The 24,820-nt window shown below is 43.5% G+C and overlaps 1 protein-coding gene across 1 annotated transcript; it reads left to right on the top strand.

Moving 5' to 3' along the window:
* The first annotated feature begins 10,489 nt into the window (after positions 1 to 10,489).
* Positions 10,490 to 24,819, top strand: myh7ba (myosin, heavy chain 7B, cardiac muscle, beta a). Its single transcript, XM_082532487.1, has 44 exons — positions 10,490 to 10,506; positions 10,787 to 10,935; positions 11,526 to 11,629; positions 11,741 to 11,884; positions 12,035 to 12,191; positions 12,299 to 12,326; positions 12,619 to 12,715; positions 13,289 to 13,312; positions 13,399 to 13,491; positions 13,607 to 13,670; positions 13,751 to 13,849; positions 13,936 to 14,039; positions 14,153 to 14,291; positions 14,401 to 14,519; positions 14,812 to 14,961; positions 15,203 to 15,373; positions 15,442 to 15,621; positions 15,717 to 15,849; positions 15,944 to 16,020; positions 16,359 to 16,446; positions 16,543 to 16,660; positions 16,748 to 16,871; positions 17,308 to 17,444; positions 19,134 to 19,389; positions 19,489 to 19,731; positions 19,879 to 20,055; positions 20,142 to 20,287; positions 20,378 to 20,468; positions 20,546 to 20,935; positions 21,016 to 21,142; positions 21,229 to 21,347; positions 21,463 to 21,659; positions 21,752 to 21,935; positions 22,113 to 22,278; positions 22,376 to 22,500; positions 22,582 to 22,697; positions 22,778 to 22,970; positions 23,058 to 23,261; positions 23,347 to 23,472; positions 23,588 to 23,758; positions 23,857 to 23,961; positions 24,039 to 24,134; positions 24,318 to 24,452; positions 24,705 to 24,819. Exons 2-44 carry the CDS (start codon positions 10,839 to 10,841, stop codon positions 24,714 to 24,716), a joined length of 5,826 nt encoding a protein of 1,941 aa, XP_082388613.1. The 5' UTR covers positions 10,490 to 10,506; positions 10,787 to 10,838; the 3' UTR covers positions 24,717 to 24,819.
* The last annotated feature ends 1 nt before the right edge of the window (position 24,820 follows it).

Here is a 24,820-nt window from a genome sequence, read left to right as displayed (position 1 = left end):
GCTGTGGATAATACGAGATCAGATATCACTGCGCAGATATGGTGCATGTCAGTGGGAGACATGAGTGAGACACTCAGTGCTGTGATGAAAAATATTCATCTGCACCGTGGCCTGTGGGTGGAGAGATTAAAGAGAGGAAATGGAATTTTAAAAAAAAACAGATTGCGAAAGTCTGGATCAACACTGAATCTCTCGCCCCATGAATCTTGAGGTCCTTTTCATTAATCTAACCACTTCGCCCATCCACCATCTCAAGCTGAAATACTGTCCGAGCCATATAGCCGTAGGGCGTCGAGAACAGAGCAGGCAAGGGGAAGGGGGGCCAGGGCAAAGGCAGGAAATCCCAATGCAGCATGAACTATTTTCCTCCATAGTTCCACCAGAACAGCTCTTTGTACCACAACCACCCCCACGTCACAAACTCCAACGCCCCCACCCTCTATTGGGCCTCTGTCTCTGACAGCCATCCACTGCTGTTCTATGAGGCAACCGCACCGCCACCACCACTGTGAAAGAAACAATCCAAAATCCATACACACACATGCAGTTCACTTGTGGGCCGTTACTCAGCAGTGCTGGGGGTTGACGAGCAAGGATCAAAAAGCTCGGGGTTCCCCTCCAACTCAGTCCAAAGTCCCTCTGTGGTTAGACCGTAGACAGAGAGGCACCTTACTTTACACAGAGCCCCCAAATTCCAAAAACACACAAGTACAGAGAAGAAGACGAAGCATAAAACTGCACTCAATCTGCTTCCTTTCTCGCAATGCGAATTCGGCAGAGGCTAGACTGATCTGTGGCAAACGGACCCCTTTTCTTTCTCGTTCTTCTCGTCAAGCATTCTTTCCTTGGCAACAATTCTCCATCTCCTAACAGTATCACTTGATCGCCGAGAACACACATGGTCTTCATGTGACTCCAATGAAGAGATGGCTCTGCGGAGGCATAAGGCAACAAAACTGAGTTCTGTCTTGGGCTCATTTCACAGTGACACACATTCCACTTCATTAGGACTGAGCAGCTAGAGGAATGAGAGAAATTCAGGTCAGTGACACTGGTGGAGAAATATCCGTGTTAAAGTTTTAGCTACAAGACACACACTGAATAACGTGTTCCCACATTGCAACATCAAATCCAGACACGGTGCTGATTTGTTTCAGAGCAAGAACCGGGCCTGTGATTGACTTGGATTTATTTTATGCACCAGTGAGACCCCATGCAAAGAGGGAGAGGCCTCCAGAGAAAAAAATCCCAAAACCAAGGGTCTTTTTTTTCCTAAGACAAACTCAAGGCTGTAGAAGAGGCAAGTGTGAGTATATGGTGGGTGGGAGTAAGCAAGGCACCTTGGAACAGCTGGTCTGAATTATCCGTGGGGTCGGGTAGGGGGAGGTGGAGGGGAGGCGTAGAGACTCCTGGCGCCAGGATCGGGCCAGCAGGTCAGGGAGGATGACGATTACCAAAATACTAGCAGGCAGCCGTAGCCTTGCGAAAAAACAGGGGGTGTTCCTGGCTCACATCGCTCACAGCTACAGGATGGGCAGGCGAGTGGACGAACATGGAGGCAGGCTCTGTGTGTGAGAGAGGGACGCTCCTACTTCCACTTCCTATGAGATAGCCACTTCCTGTCATTGAGAAACACAGAGAAACACCATGTTAATGACTATAAGGTGAAACGACCTTTAGTTTGTGATGGAGTCCAACTTAGATGTTGTGACAAACAAAAGTTTAGAAAGCTCTCTTGCATGAAACAGAACTGTGTGTGTGTGTGTGTGTGTGTGTGTGTGTGTGTGTGTGTGTGTGTGTGTGTGTGTGTTTCCTTTAGTATACCAGAAACCAGCTGCCTGCAAGGTGCAGCTCACTCATAAGGTTCCTTTTGTGTTTCCTCTCAGGCTGAGCTGACCACATGTGACCGGATTCAAAACAGATTGTATTTATCGCACGGCGCCCTCTGCTGGTGAAAGTCTAACGCTACATCGACAGGCGACGTTTATCGTGTCTGTGTGATCATGATTATTTGTGTCAAGATCTACAGATATAATTACCTCGCCTCTTGCACTGCTGCTCTAACACACTGAAATAAAGAATGATCTCATTGTTTATGATATTTCTTTGTATGACCTCGCTGTAGGGACAATGACAATAAAGGTCTATTCTTCTATTTTGTAGATCATACATATATATATAATTGAATTACAGAAAATGACTAATGAATTCTGATAAAAACGTTTTAGGGGTGTAGTGTTGGGTAGTGTTAACAATCTATTAAAATTTGGCTTACATCAACCAAGGTCTTCAAAGTCAGCTTAATGATTTATTGATCAAAGATTGGCAGAAATCCTTATAACTTAGAAACTATGATTATTATGAAGTGTGGTGTGTATTGTTAACATAGAGAAAGCACCGTATAAAGATCATGTCATATTTGACACGATTATCAAAAGGTCAAAGTGACAATGATGCTATATGGAACTATATAGAAAAAGTTTTAACTGTTTCCTACTGCCATTGTTCGTGCTGACATCATATAGGGAATGATATAAGGGGATTCTACATATCAGGTGACTTTTTTCAAGGTCAAAAAGGGTCTACCATTTATAAAATGACATCTTTGTGCGCTTTTATTTGCATTGGCAACATTTAGGAAATGATAGCTGTATATGTGGATTCTAAATATGACTTTATAGTTTGTATCCAAATGTCACATTTGACCTCTGACCTCATTTTTACATTTCACATCTGGTTTCTTTCAAGTTGACCCCAAACTGTGTTATATCTTTAAAGAAAGTATTGTCAAGTGAAAGAGAATGAGCTTCTATTTTATTGTTGTTTGTTTGTAAAACTGCTCAGAAAAAATGCTGAATGTTCTTGTAAAATGACAAAAAATACTGCTGTATGTGAGTTCTTAGCATATTTCTCAGCATTTTTAAGAAATCTTATTAATATTATTATATTTGTAAATTTGCCTGATCTCAATGAGTCAGTGAATCTCACATTTGCTTCCAGGCAAAGCTGGATTTGCGAACAACCAGATCATTTTAAGGGCTAATTAAAGTAGCTCACTTTTTATCTTCACCTTTTTTTCTTTTTTAAAAAATAAACATCATCTGGAGAGATGCTTTAACTTCAAAGCCAGCACTCTGCATTCAGGATGATCGCATTCAAAGCACATTTTAAGATTTGTTTGGACAGAACGATCAAACAAGTGGTGCTTGTTTAGCTAAGAAATCAGTTCAGCTTTTCTTTCAACATGGAGGCATAAGTCGCCTATCTCCAAAATCACTTTGTCTAACTTTGAAATGAAAGTTAGGGACTGCAGAGAGCTGTGATTAATGCTTTGTGGCAGCAGAGGGTAGCATTGATCACAATTACATCAGCTTACACCAAAAGGGCAAATATCTCTCGCATTTGCAGTCGTCTTGCAGCTGATTCAGAGCTGACACGGAGGCCTGTAACTCCCCCTGTGTAGGAAGTATTCTCTTCTTTCTGCAGAGGCTGTGATTTGTTTACAGATTCCAATTTTCCGCCACCTCCGAGTGGCAGTCAGCCACAGTTAAGAAGACTCCTCCTGAGACTCCAACCTCCGATGTTCACACTATTCTGGTACTGCCAATTAGGAGATGAAAACAGACCACTGACACACTGTCATATTGTGAGAGAAGAGGAAGACTGAGACACATACACAGTGCCAGCTGTCCGAGTGTCTGGCCTGTTGCCGGGATGTAGCACTTCTCCGAATGCCAGGCCAATCCTTCCGTTACATCTCGGCGAGCGAAGGAGGAGAACCAAGCTTTCCCTCAGGACTCTCTTCACCTGCTCAAACTTCTTGCTGCTCAACATCTTGCGGCCACACATACCTCAGACTAGCTGTGAAATGTTGGCAGGATCTGTTAAACGCCCAGGGAGGAATCTTTAGGTGGGACAAGGGTTGATGCCATCTGCAGCCGCTGAAAAACTAGAAGCAAGCAATGAATCCCAAACACAGGGGAAGTCAAAACCTTTTTTAAAGTCACTTGAAGACTGGATCTTATTAGTGTTTGGAGAGGAAATGACAGGAGGCTGATCACTTTACTGTAAATGTGGTTTACTTCACAGAATAGGAGAAGATGTTTGAATGGTTAAATTAAAAGGAAAAGGCCATGAAAATACACAAAGAAGACACCAGCTATGACACATTGAATTTAAATAAGAACTCAGAATCCTTTGATCTTGGTCAACATAAACCGTAACATTTTGGTCTGATTAGTTTATTTGAAATATGGGAAGAAGAAAAAAACATCTCGTTTAATGACAAAATATACCAGCATATATTCTATTGGGGCCTTAAAAGCAAGGATGCAGGGGAGTACTCGAGTACTCAAAAAACCCCAAAACATTTACATCTATGAGGACCACATGAATGAAAAAAAAGGATTTTTTTTTTTTTTACAGTGAGCAGAATAATGGAGTTTAATAGTAATAATAAACACAGTAATAAGAAGTGTCAAGTAAAGATAACTAGAAATATAAATTTGGTTGTGAAGTTTGTTACAGTTCAAAATAAACTAAAAGCTAAAACTAGGTGTGGGGGGAAAAAAACCATGTCAGTTGACTGAAATAAAAATATGAAATTTCAAATAAAATAAAAACTGTTAGAAGAAATAAAGTCAAATTTGGCAAGATAAACGTTGAGGCTAACACTGAAACTCATGAAAACGAAACATTTTCAAATAAGTAAATCTAAACTAAAATGAGGAAACTGATTCAAACTCAAAGAGAATTAAAAACTAAATTAAAAATCCAAAAAAGTCACAAGTTTGTTCGTGAGAAAAATCACTCAAACAGCCCTGAACTGAAGTCTGTGGGTTACTTCTACAACAGCTGGGATGGCGGTACAGTCATGTGAAGACAAGAGATTTCACAGGGGTCGTTGCATTAGTGTTACAAAAGTACTGCGTCAGTCAGAACAGGTAAAGTAGCAGCCAGGCGCTGCTAATCAAATGTACTTGATTAACTGATCATCAGCAAGTGTGAGCACTATAAAAGTAGCTGCTCTGAAGCTTTTAGGTTTGTGTTAACACAGTGCCACAGTCTACACAGGACTTCCCAGCAATTCACAGTGGAGTTCTCATAGAAGTGCTACATTTACTGTTAAAGTTTAAATTTAATGACAGTACAATTTAAAAAAATGAATGAGTACAGCTTGTTTGGAAGGGTTGCCAGGAGAAAGCCTCTCCTCTCTGAAAAAAGTAAAATAGCAGCACAGCACAAACAGACACAAAAAAAAAGATCTAGAACAATGTTGGACGGATGAGAGCAAAGTGGAAAAACAACATCTCCGCACAAACACCTCATACCGTCAGGCAGGGCTGGTGATTATTTTGGCTTGTTTTGCAGACACTGGACCTGTGCAGCCACGAGTCGCCCATGAGCTCCTCCCACCAAAGTATTCTAGAGTCAAATGTGAGGCCATCTGACTGACAGCTGCAGCTTGGCACAAGTTGACGATGACCCCAGGCACAGCAGCAGATCTACAACAGAATGGCTGAAAAAGAAAAGAATCGAGGTGTTGCAATGACCCAGTCGAAGCCGTGAATGAAATGCTGTGGCGGCAACGTAAGAGAGCTGTGCATTAATGATTGCCCGCAAACCTCAGCGACAGAAGTAACTTTGCAAAGAAGAGTAGGCCAAAATTCCTCCACAACAATTTGAGAGACTGATGAAGTCATATATTAGAAGCCATCACTGGTGTTAGTTCAGTTTATTGTTGCTAAAGGTGGTCTTACAAGCTGAAAAACTGGATGTTCCCATTGTCAAATGACTGTAGACTGTGGTAGCATATAAAGCATAAAGGAAGAAAAGAATTGTCTTTTTGGGCAAAGTCAGCAATTTTCTTTCTGTGTTACCACAGAAATTGAAGTAAATTTAGATCATTCTTCAGAATAACTGATTACAAAAACAGACTGAACACAGCTGCTCAGGCTGGCTTTACACTGCGTTTTTACCAAACCATTTCTGGGGGTTTTTGATGACAGAGAAACTATGACTGGTCAGGAAGGCCACAGCAGAGGTTCCTTTGCTTTCTTTGCAGACACAAGCTGCAGATCTACATTTTTAAGACGTCTTAAACCTGTAAAAATTCAGAATTGAGGTTTACAAGAAGTGTATAATAGGGATAAAGGGATCAGCAGCTTCTGATTTCATAATAACCCATTTATAGATGTATAAATGGCTTTCAGTAAAGCCTCCCCAAACCTCCACTTAAACAATGCAGATTTTGGTCAGCAAGCAGCATTTTTTCAAAGGGCTCAGTCATGAAACACCAGTTGTATTTCTGATTTTGCAGATGATGTTATGTGGAGGAAGTTTGTGTTTCCTTAGCCTTGAGCCAAGCGACCCGTGTCAGTTACCTTGAATTCTGCCTGGAAACAAAGTAGACTAACTGAACTCGATGGTGTAACGCATTTGCTGCTTGATTGGTTTCCACGGGCGACAGGTGAAATCTCACATGGCAGAGGTCCTGATGGTGTTTGTGTGGGTGACTGGATATTGGTGTATGGGCACGTGCACATACAGGAAACATACGGGGGGCTCGGAGCCTGAGTAAACTGTGAAAGAGCTGCCACGCGGCCTGCTGAAATGCCTTTCATTGTGACAGCAGTTCTGTCTAAACAGTTATGGTCAGAGGCCGAGCGCCGCCACCTGTATCCCTGGACGTCTTTAACGGACCCTCAGCAGGGCTGACAGTAAATTAAGGGAAGCTATGTCTACCCTGACAGCGAGATGCTGTAGGTCACTGACTGAAGGTCTTTCCAAGCAGCTAGACAGGTTTCCCTTCCAAGTCTATTTAAAGTCAAGCAGAGCAACTGAAGTCATGGCGCACTGTTTAGAAACAGTGATTTCATTGGAACCAAAATACAGGAGATCAAAAACATGGAGAGGGGCATCATCGTGTAACCTGATTTTTATATTTATTTTTTTCATGCATCCACGTTGCATTTTGCAGTGATTTATCGGGCCTAGTGATGCGGGTAAAGAAAATGAGCTGGACAAACTATAAAGTCCACTCAATATTTTTAAAAAACTGCTAACAGTTCACAGATGTACCGGTATTCATGTGTTTCCTTGTAAGTCAGTCATTTTCTGTAATTCAATTTGAACTTTGCTAAGCAAACAGCTTACAAACTGCGTGCTACACACAAACAGCTTTAGCTCGGTTTACTTTCCATCCTCAAACAGCAAACTAACTTCACCACAGTGGATTTGTTTTAGTGTGTTTAAACGAAGACTTGTGAGTGATATGTCTAACCGCATCCTTGTTAACCCTTTCTACCAACTTTATTAGACAGAGGGGGGGGGGGGGGGGGCTGCAGCGGGGCTGTCACTGAGATCCTGGAGTGCGTCAGATTGTCTGCGGGCCTCTGTTTGGATAAGGTTGTATTCCCATTGTTTCTGATGCCCCAGCTGGGCCGAGGTATGCCTCCATGCTCCTGAAATAGAAAGACAGCTGAGGGCTGCCATGCATACTGAGGGCAGGGTTGGCCGGGCCCACTGACCCGCACCACATCTTAGCACAATGAGAGACGGGGTATTGTCTGGAGCCAGAGAGTAATAGCTGAGGTATCAAACGCCCCAAATGGATTGCTAAAAGACTGATTAACTCCTCGGCGTGTTATTGTTGTCTGTGTATGGGTAAATGTACGGGTGGGCTGGAGTGGAACGGGTGTGGCGGAGTAATTGGGGGCTTTGGAGTGTGTTTCTGCCACGCGACTGCCCGTCTCCACTCCAATGAAGCGTCAGCTAAAGACCTGAGCCCGCACAGTTGCTGCAAGGTATTGTGGGCAAGCACGAGGCGATTACAGATATATCCACCAGCGATGAATGCTTTGATCCAAAATGAAACACAGCTTCACCCCCCAATTTTAGGTTGCTGCTACAAGTCAAAGCAGGGCTCTTCAAATCATACTTTTTATTTTGCCTTTTAAAACATTTTTTAGATCAATATGTTTGCTCTGAAGCGAGTAAACTGTGTTACTGTTTTCCCAGGAGAAAAAGAATAAATAAAAGAAGCCAGAAAGGAAAATTATAAAGAGTTCTTAGCTGAAAAAGGTGCGCAGAGGACTTTATGTAAAGATGCTGATAACCAGATTTCTGACACTGAATTTATCTCAAACTTCTTCATATTGCAGTAAAACAGCTTGAAAAGAAAATGATATTTCTTTTCTCAATGACAGACTGGGATTTGTGAATGTGAAAAGATACAAATGTATCATTTTTTGGCATTACTGTTTCTGGAGGAACATTCCCAATGCATAGAGCGAGAGGTGTGACCATGCAGTGCGTGATTAAACACTGCAGAGAATGACTGCAGTCATAATTCCCAATCTCCCTCCATCTCACTGCCTAAGCGTCCTGGCATTCGGTGCATGATGATCTAAAACAACTGTGACCGACCCCCAGATCAAGCCCTGATGCCCCAAATGTCAGCTCCTCGCATCACCAAACTGCCGGTGAGCCAACCCTCCCCAGGAGACGACTCTGTCCCCACACTTTTGGTGCTGAGCTCTACAGCTGGACGACTGCTCGGTTATTTTATACTGCAGGGTAACTTAAAGCTGCACAAATGTCTCATAATCAAAGCAGGAGTAATAATGGGCCTGGATGCAGTGGGGTGGGAGGTCTAAATGATTTTGAGGAACACTGGGGACGTAAGGAGAGCCGTTGCTCCGAGAAGTCAGCTGTTGCAGTGGGCTGCAGTATAGCGGTGCAGAGAGATGTCCTGGGCCCGACGCCGAAGCTGCAATCGCTTGTGTGTGTGTTTACATGCTGGAGTTTGTGCACTTATTTAAAGCCAGCAGCTCTGGGGACTTTGGGATTCATCTTCTCCTCGTGTGTTATCAGCACGCCAGCTTTTCAAACGGTGCACCAAAGTGACATGGTACATAAACCTGCCTCTGCTTCTCTGAAGAGACCCTCGTCCCAGAATAGCTCAGGCCCGCTCTATCTAACTGATGCCTAAGAAAGTTTGAGACATCACGGCAACACCTCTCAGTCTGCCACGGCAACAGATAGCGGCATCAACAAAGATGGCCGCCCCTCAAGTCAAGACATCTCATTACGAGTGGGTTTTCTCCTCCTCTCTGTCTCACTCTCTGAGTTGTTGTGGGGAAAGGGCACTCTCTTGTCATGTTACAAGACGGCCCACCGCTTTTCAGGGCTTTGTAAAAACAAACAAACAATAAACTGAAGAGAGTCTGTCAAGAGCAGATGACCATTTCTGGCTTATCTATAGAGCTTTTGCTGATTTTGACACAGCCAACAGTTAACAGTCGATCTCCCTATCAGGAATGCGGGACTCTGGCTTTGTCTATTCTGAGAAACTCTGGTCCCCCTTTCTCCTCCCCCCCCCATGCTGCTGCACTGTCACCCTGCTCTCATACCACACACCAACCTCTCCCTTTGCTCTGAAGGTCAGATCTGCTGGAGCAGGAGTGTGAGAGGCACAGTAGCTTATGACACAATTAACGGACACACAAAATTGCAGCATCTGCAAGTGATAATACAGCACACTGGGCTTTCAGTGGACAGGCATCATTCTTCTTTGCTTTTTTCCCTCTCAGAGGCTTGGTGTGGTAAATCCAAACATGTTGCTGGCATCAGCTCCGCAGAAAAAACAAACGATGAAAAAAGAAAAACATGAAGCTGTGACTCTTTTCAACACTTTTTGGGCATAAATCGAAACATTTATTGGTTTTAAATTCACATGAGGCTCTTTATTGTGAACCCTGCGCCATGTTTCTCTCTATTAATATAATGTTGGATATTTATAGTAACATGTTTAATGCCACACAGCTCCTGAAATAATCTCTTCTAAGGTTGCATCCTCTGTGGCCACACACAATAGCAAACATCCCTGGCAGCACTTGACAACAAAAACGCTGCACGACTATTACTTAGAGGCCAACGTGAGTTCACAGCATGAAAGTCACGCAAGAGGTTAAATGTAGGGTCAAACAAAAGTTAAGTAGATGAGAAGATGAATTATGAAGTCTTGGCTGTAACTTTGATTCTGTTTTAGTGTTGTTGTTTTTGTTTGTTTGTTTTCATCTCTGTCTCTCTGATTATTCCTGTTTTTGTTGTTGTCTTTTAAACATATTATTTCATGGTAGAGGTAATGATGCAATGCCCTTCAGAGTCTGCATAAAGGAAAATAATAACTCTCTCCCTCCAGGATGCTCCTAATGCAACTCTCTAACACTCCCTCGCTGTGTGTACAGTGCATAAAATAACTGGGATACAAAAATAGCCGGCTTGAGTTCAGAGCAATGACAAAAACGTAGCTTTCCTTTTGTGTCAATTGAGACAGCCGCCCCGCACCAATAGGAGTCGGAGGAGGTGGCATATGCTAATGAGGGACAAATGTCCACTGACCGTGACCTTGAGGAAAACAGTATAAAGGAGGGCACATCCCAGTAAGCAGTTATTTCGTTGTGCTCTTTCTGAGGTCAGTGGACAACTTTTTGCCTCTGTTTGGTAGGTTGAACTTTGCGCATTTTGCGCGCGGGGATTGTCTGCCTTTTTAAAGAGTCCCAATTTATTTTTTAAGAGTAAAATAATCTCGCTTGCCATTGCTTCGTCGGTTAACGGTCTTTACACTTCTGTAGTTTTCTTCTGATTTCTTAGTAGCGGATTTGCGCTCTTTGCGCACAGGCTGTTTTCGTTTCATCCCGTCGTGGAAACTGAAGTAACCACAGGCGCTTTGACATGTAATGAGCTACTGACCTTAATGCAAAGATTTGTCTTCTTATCAAAGAAATTCTTCAACTGGTGCCTCCAGTTTTCGGGGCCGGCGAGGAGCTGCCACCATGTCGCGCTTTGACGTGAAAGAGTTTGGAGAGGCTTCGCCGTTTTTACGCAAAACTGATCTGGAGCTGCTGGCGATGCAAACCACGGCTTTTGACGGTAGGCCTTTTAAGGAGACTTCAAAGGAACTAAACCTTAAAGCGCTTCACTTAAGAAATAGTCTTTTTAAAAAAGGAGAAATCTATCTGATGTTGTGCGATTAGGCCTTTTCATTTTAGTAACAAAGCTGTGTTTAATGTAATGTTTTTAAAGGGATAAAACAAACAGTTTTGAAACAACAACAACAACAAAAATGCGTAAACTATGTTTGGAATTTTAAAATTGAGATCATTGTGATCGCAACAAATGCATCCTAACATAACAGAACATATATTAGTTAGTTATTAGTTATTCATATTTAATTCAAAGTTTGATTTGAACTTTGCATTTACATTATATATATATATATATTGTTTGTTTGTTTGTTTAAATCTGCTTAACTAAATGTTTATTAACCAGTGTATGAATGTGAGAGTGAATGAATAGTGGTATTGTAAAGCGCTTTGGGTGCCTTGAAAAGCGCTATATAAATCCAATCCATTATTATTATTATTATTATTATTATTAAATTTTTTGAGATTTGTTTTTTTATTATCAATAATTCCCCCAATCCTCTCAATAATACTCCTCTCTCTCTACACCTCTGCCAGGTAAGAAGCGAGCTTGGATCCCGGATGAAAAAGAGGCTTACATTGAGATCGAGATCAAGGAAGTCAGCGGTGACAAAGTCATTGTTGAGACCAAAGATGGCAGGGTAAATGTTCATCCCTCTGTGGTACGGTGGTACCTGCTGACACATCTTCTCATGACTTTAACTGTATCTGCATGATTTCTTTCTCATGTCTTTGTGTGTCCATCGCCTCAGACCCTGACAGTGAAGGACTGTGACATCCAGCAAATGAACCCTCCAAAGTATGACATGATCGAAGACATGGCCATGCTGACGCACCTCAATGAGGCCTCTGTGCTTCACAACCTGCGCAGCCGCTACAGTGCCTGGATGATCTATGTAAGTATCTCAGCACCGAGGGATGCCATGTTTCCAGGTTGCTTTAAGTGGCTAGATTATCCAGAGTTCAGCTGTGAGCTTGTGTGAAGTCAGCCTCTCAGTAGAAAGATGGTTTTAGGCATCTTGTGTCTTGTCCCTCTGTTTCCTCAGACTTACTCGGGGCTCTTCTGCGTGACAGTGAATCCATACAAATGGCTGCCTGTCTACACAGCTCCTGTGGTGGCTGCCTACAAAGGAAAACGCCGCTCTGAGGCACCGCCGCACATCTACTCGATTGCAGACAATGCCTACAATGACATGCTTCGCAGTGAGTGCACACACACACTCACGCACATGTGAAATAACTCTGCAAAGTGGTCTAACGCAGGTGGTGTCTTTTTAAATATAAACACACATCTATTCTGTCTTCATCAGATCGAGAGAATCAATCCATGCTCATCACGTAAGTTTCACCTGCTTTATTTTTTATTTTATTTTTAAATTTGGTCTTGTTTCAAGCCACAAATTTGGGAAGAAATACACATCTTACACACGTACAACAATTTTAAAGATTTGATTTGAAGATTTTTTTGTTTTTTCCTCCATTTTTTATTTTTCTCTGACTGAACCTTGTTCCTTCCTTTTTAATTTTTTTACCCCACTTGTAACATGCAGTGTACGTGTACCAGTTTTGTGAGCAGTTTTTACTGTGTCTGTTTGTATGTACACTTTGTTATTTTTTTACACTCCTATAGCGGAGAATCCGGTGCTGGCAAAACTGTCAACACGAAACGTGTCATTCAGTATTTTGCCATTGTGGCAGCTCTCGGGGATACACCTGCCAAAAAAGGAGTAAGGCCGATGTGGCAACCCGTATTTTTGTTTCCTCCCGTTTTTTAATCTTTTTTTTTTTTTTTTTGCTTCATTTAATTTTTATTTTCTTCCTCTTTTTTTTGGTCCCAGGACCCCTTCAGTGTACACCCTTAAAACCATGTCCATACATTTTCCTCACTGTCAACATGGTGAATGTGAGAACTGATTACATTCATGTCTGAGTCTCTACCTTCATGTGTTGTGTTCCAGCTGCTCCACTCTGCTTTCTTATTGTTTTTAATCATTCCTTTTTTCCTCTCCCCTTTTCCCTTTTTTATGGCTCAGAATTTTAATTTTCTCTTCTTTTCCCCTTTTGCTTTAATTTTTTTTGGGACTTTTCCGTGTTGTTTGATGCTCCCCTTTTTCTTCCCTCCGTTCATCATAAGAAACATGGTGGCCTTTTTTTTTTTTTTTTTTTTTTTACCACAGCTTTAACACCAAGTTTCTAATTTTCCAGTCGATCATGGTGTTCCCCTTTGATTGTGAGAGCATTATTCAGTCATGGCTTCTGTGATATGACACTCACACTCTTTTCCCCTTCTTTCTTTACAGCAAGGTCCTGCAACCAAAACTGGGGTGAGTTTAGCAGCAAAATAAACACAACTGTCAAAAATTACTTTGTGTTGGCATTTTTTTTATATTACACTTTTTTTTCTTTGCAGGGGACTCTGGAGGATCAGATCATTGAGGCGAATCCTGCCATGGAGGCGTTTGGTAATGCCAAAACGCTAAGGAATGACAACTCATCCCGATTTGTGAGTAACTGGAAACTGTACTTAGTCTAAAACAGAGTTTATGGATTGAAACATATTTGGAATTCTCTTAATGGTGATTATTTATTTTAAACTCGATGATTTCTTACGTCTGCAGGGCAAATTCATTAGGATCCACTTTGGTCCTACTGGCAAACTGGCCTCAGCTGACATTGACATATGTGAGTAAATAAAAGCGCAGAGTGATTAAAACCACACAGTTCTCAGTTTGTTTCATGTCCCACACAAACATGTCCTTCAGATCTTCTGGAAAAATCCAGAGTTATATTCCAGCAGCCTGGTGAGAGAAGCTACCACATCTACTACCAGATCATGTCACAGAAGAAACCAGAACTCTTAGGTTAGTTACTCTGGTTACTTTGGATATTTAGATACTGTGTACTACTGCTGATCTGCAAAATGATTTTAAAAACCTTTGTTTTCCAGACATGCTGCTGGTGTCGTCCAACCCATATGACTACCACTTCTGCTCCCAGGGCGTGACGACTGTCGAGAACCTGAATGATGGGCTGGAGCTGATGGCCACTGATGTAAACTTTTATCCTCTTCGCTGATAAACAAAACAAAACAAAAAAACAAACCCAAACCTGTACGCTGAATAGATTTGCAAAGTTGTGAGCGTTGCTTTCTTGATCTCTTACAGCATGCCATGGACATCCTGGGCTTCCTACCAGAGGAGAAGTATGGCTGCTATAAAATAGTCGGAGCCATCATGCACTTTGGCAACATGAAATTCAAGCAAAAGCAGCGCGAGGAACAGGCGGAGGCCGACGGCACTGAAAGTAAGAACCTGTAGTCTGCAAGGAGTGAGCATAAAAGAATGAAAAGAAACCATGCAGTTAAAACAGGGGTCATGTTTCACACGTTTTTCATCTCCCTTTCTGCTACCAGATGCAGACAAAGCCTCATACCTGATGGGAGTCAGTTCAGCTGACCTCATCAAGGGCCTCCTCCACCCAAGGGTGAAGGTGGGAAATGAGTATGTTGTGAAGGGACAGAATGTTGAACAGGTGAGGAGACGCAGTGTCTCATGTCTGTGTTTTTGTTAAGCGTAAAGAGGCATAATCCACCCCATAATAATCATACAAACATCTATTAGTACAGTGGAGTAAAAGTTCAGTGGTTGCTCTCCTACCGCTAGGCTAATGGAAGGACGGCTTCTTAATCCTCAGTCAATACACTCACCTCTCAACACACACTAGAATATGGTTTTCAAACAACAGAGGCCATCCACGTGAATGATAGTATTCCTTCTTTGTGTGTGTGTGTGTGTGTGTGTGTAACTGTGCTTGGGTGCTGAAGGTTACCTATGCAGTCGGAGCTTTGGCCAAAGCCACGTATGACCGCATGTTCAAATGGCTCGTGGGGCGCATCAACCGGACCCTGTACACCTCCCTCCCTCGCCAGTACTTCATAGGAGTCTTGGACATTGCAGGGTTTGAGATCTTTGATGTGAGTTGATCTGCATGAAAGTTCAAATAACAGTCATACAGATAAAAGTTGAAAAAATAAAACTAGTTCAACACTTGCGTGATGATACGTCTTTTTGTAACCTGATCGTTCCTCGCCGTAGCTCACACTGCAATGACTCGGCAACGCTGCAGGCTGATCTGTAACAGTTCCTCCTGTTTTTCATGCTCCTGTGGTGTCTCCTCTGAACACCTGTTCTTTTTTCTTTTTTCTTCCATTGAAGCTCAACAGCTTTGAGCAGCTGTGCATCAACTTCACGAATGAGAAACTGCAACAGTTTTTCAACCACCACATGTTCATCCTGGAGCAGGAAGAGTACAAGAGAGAGGGTATCGAATGGACCTTCATCGATTTCGGGCTGGACCTTCAAGCGTGCATTGATCTCATTGAAAAGGTGAGCACAGCGTTGTGCTGTTACACATGTGAGGGCTTATAGAGACTAACATGCTGTGTTTGGTGCAGCCGCTGGGCATCATGTCCATCCTTGAAGAGGAGTGCATGTTCCCAAAGGCTTCAGATAACAGCTTTAAAGCCAAGATGTATGACAATCACCTTGGCAAGTCACCAAACTTCCAAAAACCACGGCCAGACAAGAAGCGCAAGTTCGAGGCCCATTTTGAACTGGTGCACTACGCTGGAGTAGTAAGTTGGTTTTCACAAGAGCAATTCTACAAGATAACATTTTACATTTAATACATTACCTGTTTATACATTTGCATTTGTTTGTTTATTTGTAGGTACCGTACAACATTTTTGGCTGGTTAGACAAAAATAAGGACCCACTGAATGAGACAGTGGTGGCTTGTTTCCAAAAGTCTGCCAACAAGCTGCTTGCTTCTCTGTATGAGAATTACGTTGGCTCTGACTCTGGTACAGTTTGGATTCTGATGGATGACTAAAGAATGAATAAATGATGTTTTAATCGTTTATTAATTTAGTAATCCTTCCTTTGACACCCTTGCAGCGCCTGACCCCAAGGCAGGTGGCAAGGAAAAGAGGAAGAAGGCAGCCTCCTTCCAGACTGTGTCCCAGCTTCATAAGGTGAGGCTGATGTGGCTGCTGCAGGGCTTGTGGAAAAACACTGAAGCTGGAAGCAAATGCACTGAGAGGCTTTAATGCAGGTGTTTAGTGCAAAATTGTGGATGTCACTGGAGCATGGGGACGGAGGCAGTTAAGACTTGCAGTGATGTTTAGGGCAATGATCACATGAACATCACTTTAAGTCTGTGCTGGCTCCTCTCTTCTTTACTTCAAGGATTTCTCATGTGAGCGTCACAGAGTAACAGGTTTTGCATGGTTGATGTCTTTGGTATTTTAACAGATTATTCAAAGTATTTTTATTCACTCATTTGGTTTGCTGTGATTCTTTGTTCCTGCAGGAAAATCTGAATAAGCTGATGACCAACCTCCGGAGCACGCAGCCCCATTTTGTTCGCTGCATCATCCCTAATGAGACCAAGACTCCAGGTAAACCGAAACGTAATCATCACATATTACCAGCTGATTAAAACCAATATGGACTTTTGGACACCACGACTCATGTTTGAAACCTGTTCTGCACAGGGATCATGGATGCATTTCTTGTGCTGCACCAGCTGCGCTGTAACGGCGTGCTGGAAGGCATCAGGATCTGCAGGAAGGGCTTTCCTAACCGGATCCTCTACGCCGAGTTCAAGCAGCGGTAAGATATGCGCACACATCACTCAGATCACATAAGAGATATCGCGGTGCTATCATGGTCCTTTTTGTTTGGTAATCATTCAATCAGCTACCGCATCCTGAACCCACACGCCATCCCAGATGACAAGTTTGTGGACAGCAGGAAAGCAGCGGAGAAGCTGCTGGCCTCCCTGGACATCGACCACAGCCAGTACAGATTTGGACACACAAAGGTGTCTATTTTATTTGATATTTTTCTATGTTTCTCATAATTTATACACAGTACATTTTTTAAGATTAAATTGAAACAGTACATAAAATACTCCATATACATATTTACACACAAAGGGATAAATTAAAATTAATAATAATAATTAATCAAAATGCTAATAGTGTATAACACAGATTTTTTATATTAGCTATTAAACAATTTAACAATTCAAATGCATTTATTTAGAAGGTTTCTGTGTTTTTCTTTAATACAAATATGAATATATTTTACTTAGTACATTTTTATTGTGGCTGTATTCCTTGCATGGCTGTGTCAAAGTTAAAATGATTTTTGAAATTGAAAGTTAATCGACCATTTGATTATACAAATAAAAATCTTTGTAATCCACACTTTTTAGTTTGTATTTTGTAATTAAAGCAGTGTTTCTTTTCATGTAGGTGTTCTTCAAAGCAGGCTTGCTGGGTCACCTCGAAGAGATGAGGGATGAGCGTTTGGCCAAAGTCTTGACGCTGTTCCAGGCGGCCGCTCGTGGCAAAATCATGAGGATGGAGCTGCTGAAGATGACGGAAAGGAGGTAAAAAAAAAAAAAAAGAAAAGAAAAGAAAAGAAAAAGAAAAAAGAAAAAGTAATTTTGCTCATTACTCTAAAAGAAGAGAAAGTGTGTTAATGAACACCAGTCTTCGAGCTCCACCTTACAGGAAGGTGAAGACATGAGTACAAAAAGCAGACCTCCAACAGTTGCTCCTCCGAACAGGTTTAATAGAGCCCGGTGAGCCGCCAGCCCCCCGGCCTGTGATACACTATACCTTATCGTTCACTCCCTCGCTCAAGTATGTTTGGCATGCAAGGGCAGTGTTATCGGCGTGTGTGAGGCGTGTGCTTGTCCTTGTATGGTTACCAGTTATGCGTGTGGCCCTGCTGTTAATAAGGGCTGCATGCCCCCCTCATCTCTCTCCCGCACACCCCACGCTCGCAGGTCTCTGGCCATTCTCTCCCTCTGCTTTCTCTAAATGAAACAATGCGGACGGTGTCCTCAGAGCCAGGTGGCGACATGTGTCAAGTGGCAGCTGCTCCGGGCCTCCCTAAAAATACAACCATCACCACCACCCCCACCCCTTCCCTGGATGCCCAATGGCCCCTGGCCCCTTTTGTCCACGGCGCCTGTACTTCTAAGTGTGTGCATTGATGGGATAGGTGGCGGGTGACAGAGGATTAAAGCTGGCTGTCGGACAGAGGGCTTTAGTTTCTAAATAAACACAAACGCTCACCTTTGAGAGGCACCCGGCACGGAGTCATGTCAAAAACGCAATCAGCCCCTCAACCCTCCCGCACAACCACCACCTCCCAACCCTTGCAAGCGCACGCTCGCCCAAACCCTCTAAACATTGACGCGAAGTCCTTGACTAATCTGCTCCGGGTCCATATTTAGGGCTGTGAGACACCATCCTGCTGAGACTAAATCAATCTGGCTACCCTGTTTGGCCAGAGTCGTGAAACATCAAAAGCAGCATTAGGTGTATGATTTCATGTGGCATCCATCTGTGTATGATTAGATACAAGGGAGTGGATACTCGCAGGGTTAGTGCCAAAAAATCAAGCGCCAAGAAGAAGTCGATAAATAAACGGGGAAAGCCCGGGATAAATCTCTCTGACCTAACCGCCCTGCGGTATAACATTTAGGATTTTAACTTTGCATCCACTGAACTTTCGAGCAGACTTGGCATCATGTGACACTACTTTAGCTACCTAATATATCCATTTATTTAAGTTTTCTATTTGAACTTCTTATCTGTAGCTTTTAGTTGTTTAAACCATTTATTCTGCACCTTTTATTCATTTCAAATATAACACTTTTAGCTCTCCAGTTAATATATCATTCTCTTTACTCGACCTTTCCCTGATTACATGCTCCCAGTAGAAGTGATCACAGGGAACAAAAACTACATTTATATTTACTTTTAATTTACTGAAATAACATTAAAGCTACACAAATTTAATTCATGTTTGCTCACATAAATATATAGAAAATATTTTTTTTTCCAGTCAAAATGTCACATGACTGTGATGTAGTTGTTTGCGTTGAGAGATCCGTTCTGAAAGTTTACCCCTGGTAAAAACATTGCCTGTATAAGCATTTAAACTAATAGGAAAAAATGACCGAACACTAAAACAGCTTTTTTTGTCAATTAAATTATGTTATATAAAACTAATTTAGCTACACAACAGGTTTTAAACAAAGAAAACCTTTTGTTGATGTTTTCAGAGAGGCTCTGATGATCATCCAGTGGAACATCCGGGCCTTCAACGCCGTCAAGCACTGGCCCTGGATGAAGCTCTTCTTCAAAATAAAACCCCTCCTGAAGAGCGTCGCTAACGAGAAAGAGCTGGCGTCTCTGAAGGAGGAGCTGGCCAAGCTGAAGGAAGCTCTGGAAAAATCTGAAATGAAACGGAAGGAGCTGGAAGAGCGGCAGGTCAGCCTGATCCAAGAGAAGAATGACCTCTCTCTACAGCTGCAAGCCGTAAGTTTTTCTCCTGATGTGCGGTATTTACACATTCAGCCTTTACACACACTGGCGTAGTGAGAAATTTGCTAAAGATGTACTTTTTCTTCCTCACAGGAGCAGGACAACCTGGCAGACGCTGAGGAACGCTGTGACCTGCTCATCAAGACTAAGATCCAGCTGGAGGCCAAAGTCAAGGAACTCCTGGAAAGGCTGGAGGACGAGGAAGAGATGAGCTCTAATGTGCTCGCTAAGAAGCGCAAGCTGGAGGATGAGTGTGCCGAGCTGAAGAAGGATATAGACGATCTGGAGATCACCCTGGCTAAACTGGAAAAGGAGAAGCATGCCACTGAGAACAAGGTAAGAAAAATGGATGAGAAAGAGCAGTAAGCTTCCTCCAGGGGGCGCTAAGAGGCCAGAGAAAGGACCACAGCATGCACAGTGGACAGGAGTTCAGTTTCTCACTGGCTGATTGTTAAACTCATTTTTAATCTTTTTATTTTGCAGGTGAAAAACCTAATTGAGGAAATGGCAGCTCTGGATGAAACCATACTGAAGCTGACCAAGGAGAAGAAGGCTCTTCAGGAGGCTCATCAGCAGACTCTGGATGACCTACAGGCAGAGGAGGACAAAGTCAACACTCTGACCAAAGCAAAGGCTAAGCTGGAGCAACAAGTAGATGATGTGAGTTTAAGACTAAACACAGAAACAAAGTGCTGTTACACCATTTAGTCAAAATTGTAAGATGTTTTCTTTCTGTGGTTCATCAGCTGGAAGGCTCTTTGGAACAAGAGAAAAAGCTACGTATGGACCTGGAACGAGTCAAACGTAAGCTGGAGGGAGATCTAAAGCTCTCTTTAGAGTCTGTGATGGACTTGGAGAATGACAAACAGCAACTTGAAGAGAAGCTGAAAAAGTGAGGATTGTCCCATAATCGCAGATAAACCATCTTTTAAACTATAAAGAGTGAATGATAAAGAACGATTCCCGAACATTTTCCCAACAGAAAAGACTTTGAAATGAATGAAATTAGCACAAGGATAGAAGATGAGCAAGCATTGTCCAATCAGCTTCAGAAGAAGATAAAGGAGCTGCAGGTGAAAATGAGCCTTAGCGTCTAGTAGAGCAGATGTGAGCCACCATCACAAAGTAACTGACTGTCGCTTTTCTCCAGGCTCGCATCGAGGAGTTGGAAGAGGAGCTAGAGGCCGACAGGGCTTACAGGGCTAAAGTGGAGAAGCACCGCGGGGACGTGGCCCGTGAGCTGGAGGAGCTGAGCGAGCGCCTGGAGGAGGCCGGTGGAGCCACCTCGGCCCAGATCGAGATGAACAAGAAGAGAGAGGCGGATTTTCTGAAGCTGCGGCGGGACCTGGAGGAAGCCATGCTGCACCACGAGGCCACGACCGCAGCTTTGCGGAAGAAGCACGCCGACACCGTGGCAGAGCTGAGCGAGCAGATTGACAGCCTGCAGAGGGTTAAGCAGAAACTGGAGAAAGAGAGGAGCGAGGCCAAGATGGAGGCCGATGACCTGGCCTCGACTGTGGAGCAGCTCTCCAGGGGCAAGGTATAGATAGAGATTTAAACTAGTACGGGAATTGCATTTATATTTGTGGCGAAATCAAAGAATTTGCATCTACTCAACAGGCCACTTCAGAGAAGACGTGCCGACTCTATGAAGATCAAATGAACGAGGCTAAAGCCAAGGTGGAGGAGCTCCAGAGGCAGCTCAGTGAAACCAGCACACAAAAGGCCCGTGCTCAGGCTGAGAGTGGTAAGAGGCTATAATTTGATCTAAAAATCTCACAGATTTCATAGACTCATAAGTAATGCCTGTAACTGCTTAACTCCACTATGCAGCCGAGCTGGGCAGGAAGCTTGAGGAGCGAGAGGGCATGGTGTCCCAGCTCCAACGTGCCAAAAACTCCTTCAGCCAGAGCGTGGAGGAGCTCAAGAAACAGCTTGAGGAGGAGAATAAGGTCAGCTCCCAATTGATCAGTTCATCAGTCAAAACTTACCGGCTCACTCGGCGTGTGTTGAGAGTTCCTCCAGTTAAATTAACTCCTTTTCTACCATCATAACTGATCTCTTAAGGCCAAGAGCGCCTTGGCCCATGCTCTCCAATCGTCTCGGCACGACTGTGATCTCCTAAGAGAGCAGTACGATGAAGAGCAGGAGACCAAGGCTGACCTGCAGAGAGCTCTGTCCAAAGCCAACGCTGAGGTGGCTCAGTGGAGGACAAAGTATGAAACTGATGCCATCCAGAGGACTGAGGAGCTGGAGGAAGCCAAGTAAGCGTGATGTGGTTTTTAACTTGCAAAATTCGATGGCGCCACGTGATTATTTTGAGAGCTGACTTTCAGTTCTGTTTGCCTCTCATTAGAAAGAAGCTGGTGGCACGCCTACAGGAGGCTGAAGAGAGTGTAGAAGCTTCCAATGCCAAGTGCTCCTCCCTGGAGAAGACGAAACATCGACTCCAGACAGAGATCGAAGACCTGGTCATTGATCTGGAACGTGCCAATGCTGCGGCTGCTGCCCTGGACAGAAAGCAGCGGAACTTTGACAAGGTACTGGCAATGACAAGGACCCTACATCATCAGTACTGCATTCCTGATGTGACCTACTTTGGTGAATTATCTTTGCATTCTTTAGGGAATATCACCCTATTTTTGCACCTCAATCTAGACCCTCTGAGAAGCAATGCTAATAAAAAGCCAAAGAAAACCTTTAATTGTCCCTTCCAGGTGCTAGCTGAATGGAAGCAGAAGTACGAAGAGTCCCAGTCAGAGCTGGAGACCTCTCAAAAAGAGTCTCGTGGCCTGAGCACAGAGCTCTTTAAACTGAAGAACACCTATGAGGAGACCTTAGAACATCTGGAGACCATCAAAAGGGAGAACAAGAACCTCCAAGGTACACATGGCATCATTAAAATTCAGCTGGAATTTACAGAAAGGTTTTCCCTTGATGTAAATTTAAATATAATACTTTCACATATCTTCTCCACCAGAGGAGATTGCTGACCTTTCAGATCAAATCAGTCAGGGAGGAAAAACCATTCACGAGCTGGAAAAGATAAAGAAGGGTCTGGACATCGAGAAAAGTGAGATTCAAGCTGCACTAGAGGAAGCTGAAGTAAGCAGCTTGCTGCGTTTATGTGCAATATTCCTTAAGAACAGTCTGCTAAATTCTTAATGCTCCATCTGTCTGTCTCAGGCTACTCTGGAACACGAAGAGAGCAAAACTCTCCGGACCCAGCTGGAGCTTAACCAGATAAAAGCTGATATTGACAGGAAGCTAGCGGAGAAGGATGAAGAAATTGACAATCTTCGGTGGGTTTTCTAGATAAAGCTCAATTACACTCTTGCTGATCTGCAGGAGTTTTTTATTTGCGCCTTTTTCTCCTTTTCAGGCGGAACCACCAGAAAACGGTGGAGTCTATGCAGGCTACCTTGGATGCTGAGGCCAAGTCTCGCAACGAGGCAGTGCGCCTGAGGAAGAAGATGGAAGGCGACCTGAATGAGATGGAGGTGCAGTTGAACCACGCTAACAGGCAGGCCTCGGAGTCCCAGAAACTCCTCAGAAACCTACAGGTGCAGCTCAAGGTGAGTCCATAACTACAGCCAGTCAGTGAGCTCACCTGATGTGCCATTGCACTCTAATGACTTTCTCCACCTGACGCATGACTCCAGGACACTCAGCTAGAGCTGGATGAGACCACCCACAAGAACGAGGAGCTGAAGGAGCAGGTTGCAGTGACAGAGCGTCGAAACAACCTGCTCACCGCCGAAGTGGAGGAGCTCAGGGCCATGCTGGAGCAGAACGATCGCTCACGCAAGCAGGCAGAACATGAACTGCTCGAGGCTACTGAAAGAGTCAACCTGCTGCACTCTCAGGTTGGAAGAAAATATTAGATGTTTTTTAAGATAGCACTAGTTATAGTCTTGTACTTTAAATGTTGGAAGGAGTTTTCCGTTTCAGAACACTGGGCTGATCAACCAGAAGAAGAAGCTGGAGGGCGATCTGTCCGTGCTGTCGAATGAGGTGGATGATGCCGTACAGGAGTGCCGTAATGCAGAAGAAAAAGCCAAAAAGGCAATCACTGATGTAAGTGCCCCAGTAACCAAAATACCAAATACAACTGTATACATCTGTGGCATAGGACTGGTTGCAATTAAGTTAGATTATTTGCCGATTTAACAGAGATTTTCTGCATTTGTAGGCGGCCATGATGGCAGAGGAGCTGAAGAAGGAGCAGGACACAAGTGCACATCTGGAGAGGATGAAGAAGAACATGGAGCAGACCATAAAGGACCTGCAGATGCGTCTGAACGAGGCTGAGCAGATTGCCCTCAAGGGTGGAAAGAAGCAAGTTCAGAAGCTGGAGGCCAGAGTAGGAAATCACATCAGTCAACTGCATATTTACATAGTCTCTCGTCCACGTGCTTTACTTTGGAGTGAGTTTTAGTCATTTGCTTATTGCAATGGTAGGTCAAAGAACTGGAGAACGAATTTGAGTCTGAGCAAAAGAAGAGCCAAGAGTATCAGAAGGGAGTGCGCAAGTATGAAAGGAGAATCAAAGAGCTCTCCTACCAGGTAACTCACTGCGTGTGCACACGGAGCATGCAGAGGTGTGCAAATAAGATGTAAGACCTACCTCTGTTTCTCTGCAGGCCGAGGAGGACAAGAAGAATCTGGTCCGCCTGCAAGACCTCATCGACAAGCTGCAAGCCAAAGTAAAGAGTTACAAGAGACAGGCCGAAGAAGCGGTGAGTTTTCTGTTTGACAGTAAATGAAAGCTGTAATCGAAGCGATGATTCTAAGTGATGTTGTTTAAACTACAAATTTCTGAGCTTTTCTGTGCGCCACCAGACTGAAAATATCAATAGAATACTCAAAGATCTTTTAGTTTGGTGTAAATTGAATATTTTTCTTGGTTTTCTTTTACGCAGGAAGATCAGGTGAACACCAACATGTCCAAGTACAGGAAACTCCAGCATGAGCTTGACGATGCAGAGGAGAGGGCCGATACGGCTGAATCGCAGGTCAACAAGCTGCGTACCCGCACCCGGGATCAAGGCACCAAGGTCGGTAAACAACCCACAATGCATTTCTTGTTACAGCTCACTGCAGAATGGAATTGTATGACCTTTGGAAGAATATTTTAAAATTAGCCAGCGGGCTCCGTAGCATGGACTAATTTTAGAAGAGACTAGATGTAATCCTCTGTTAAAGATGAACTCACTTTAGCCCTCTCATGTGATCTGTAGCACGGTTATGAGTAACTCTGACACTGTGTATGTTGTTGCTAACAAACATCACTGTCTCGTGCTTTTCAGCTGGCCGAGTGATGGAAGAAAGCTGCCCTCAAACCTACGACAGTCAGCCAGCTGCAACAGCTGTGCACCAACTGTGATGGCGCACCCTCCAAATAAAGACTTTTAAACCTTTAAAC

Source organism: Aulonocara stuartgranti, assembly GCF_965226115.1.
Source record: "Aulonocara stuartgranti genome assembly, chromosome: 5".
NCBI classification, from domain to species: Eukaryota; Metazoa; Chordata; class Actinopteri; order Cichliformes; family Cichlidae; genus Aulonocara; species Aulonocara stuartgranti.
This window is presented reverse-complemented; position numbering and strand designations above follow the sequence as displayed.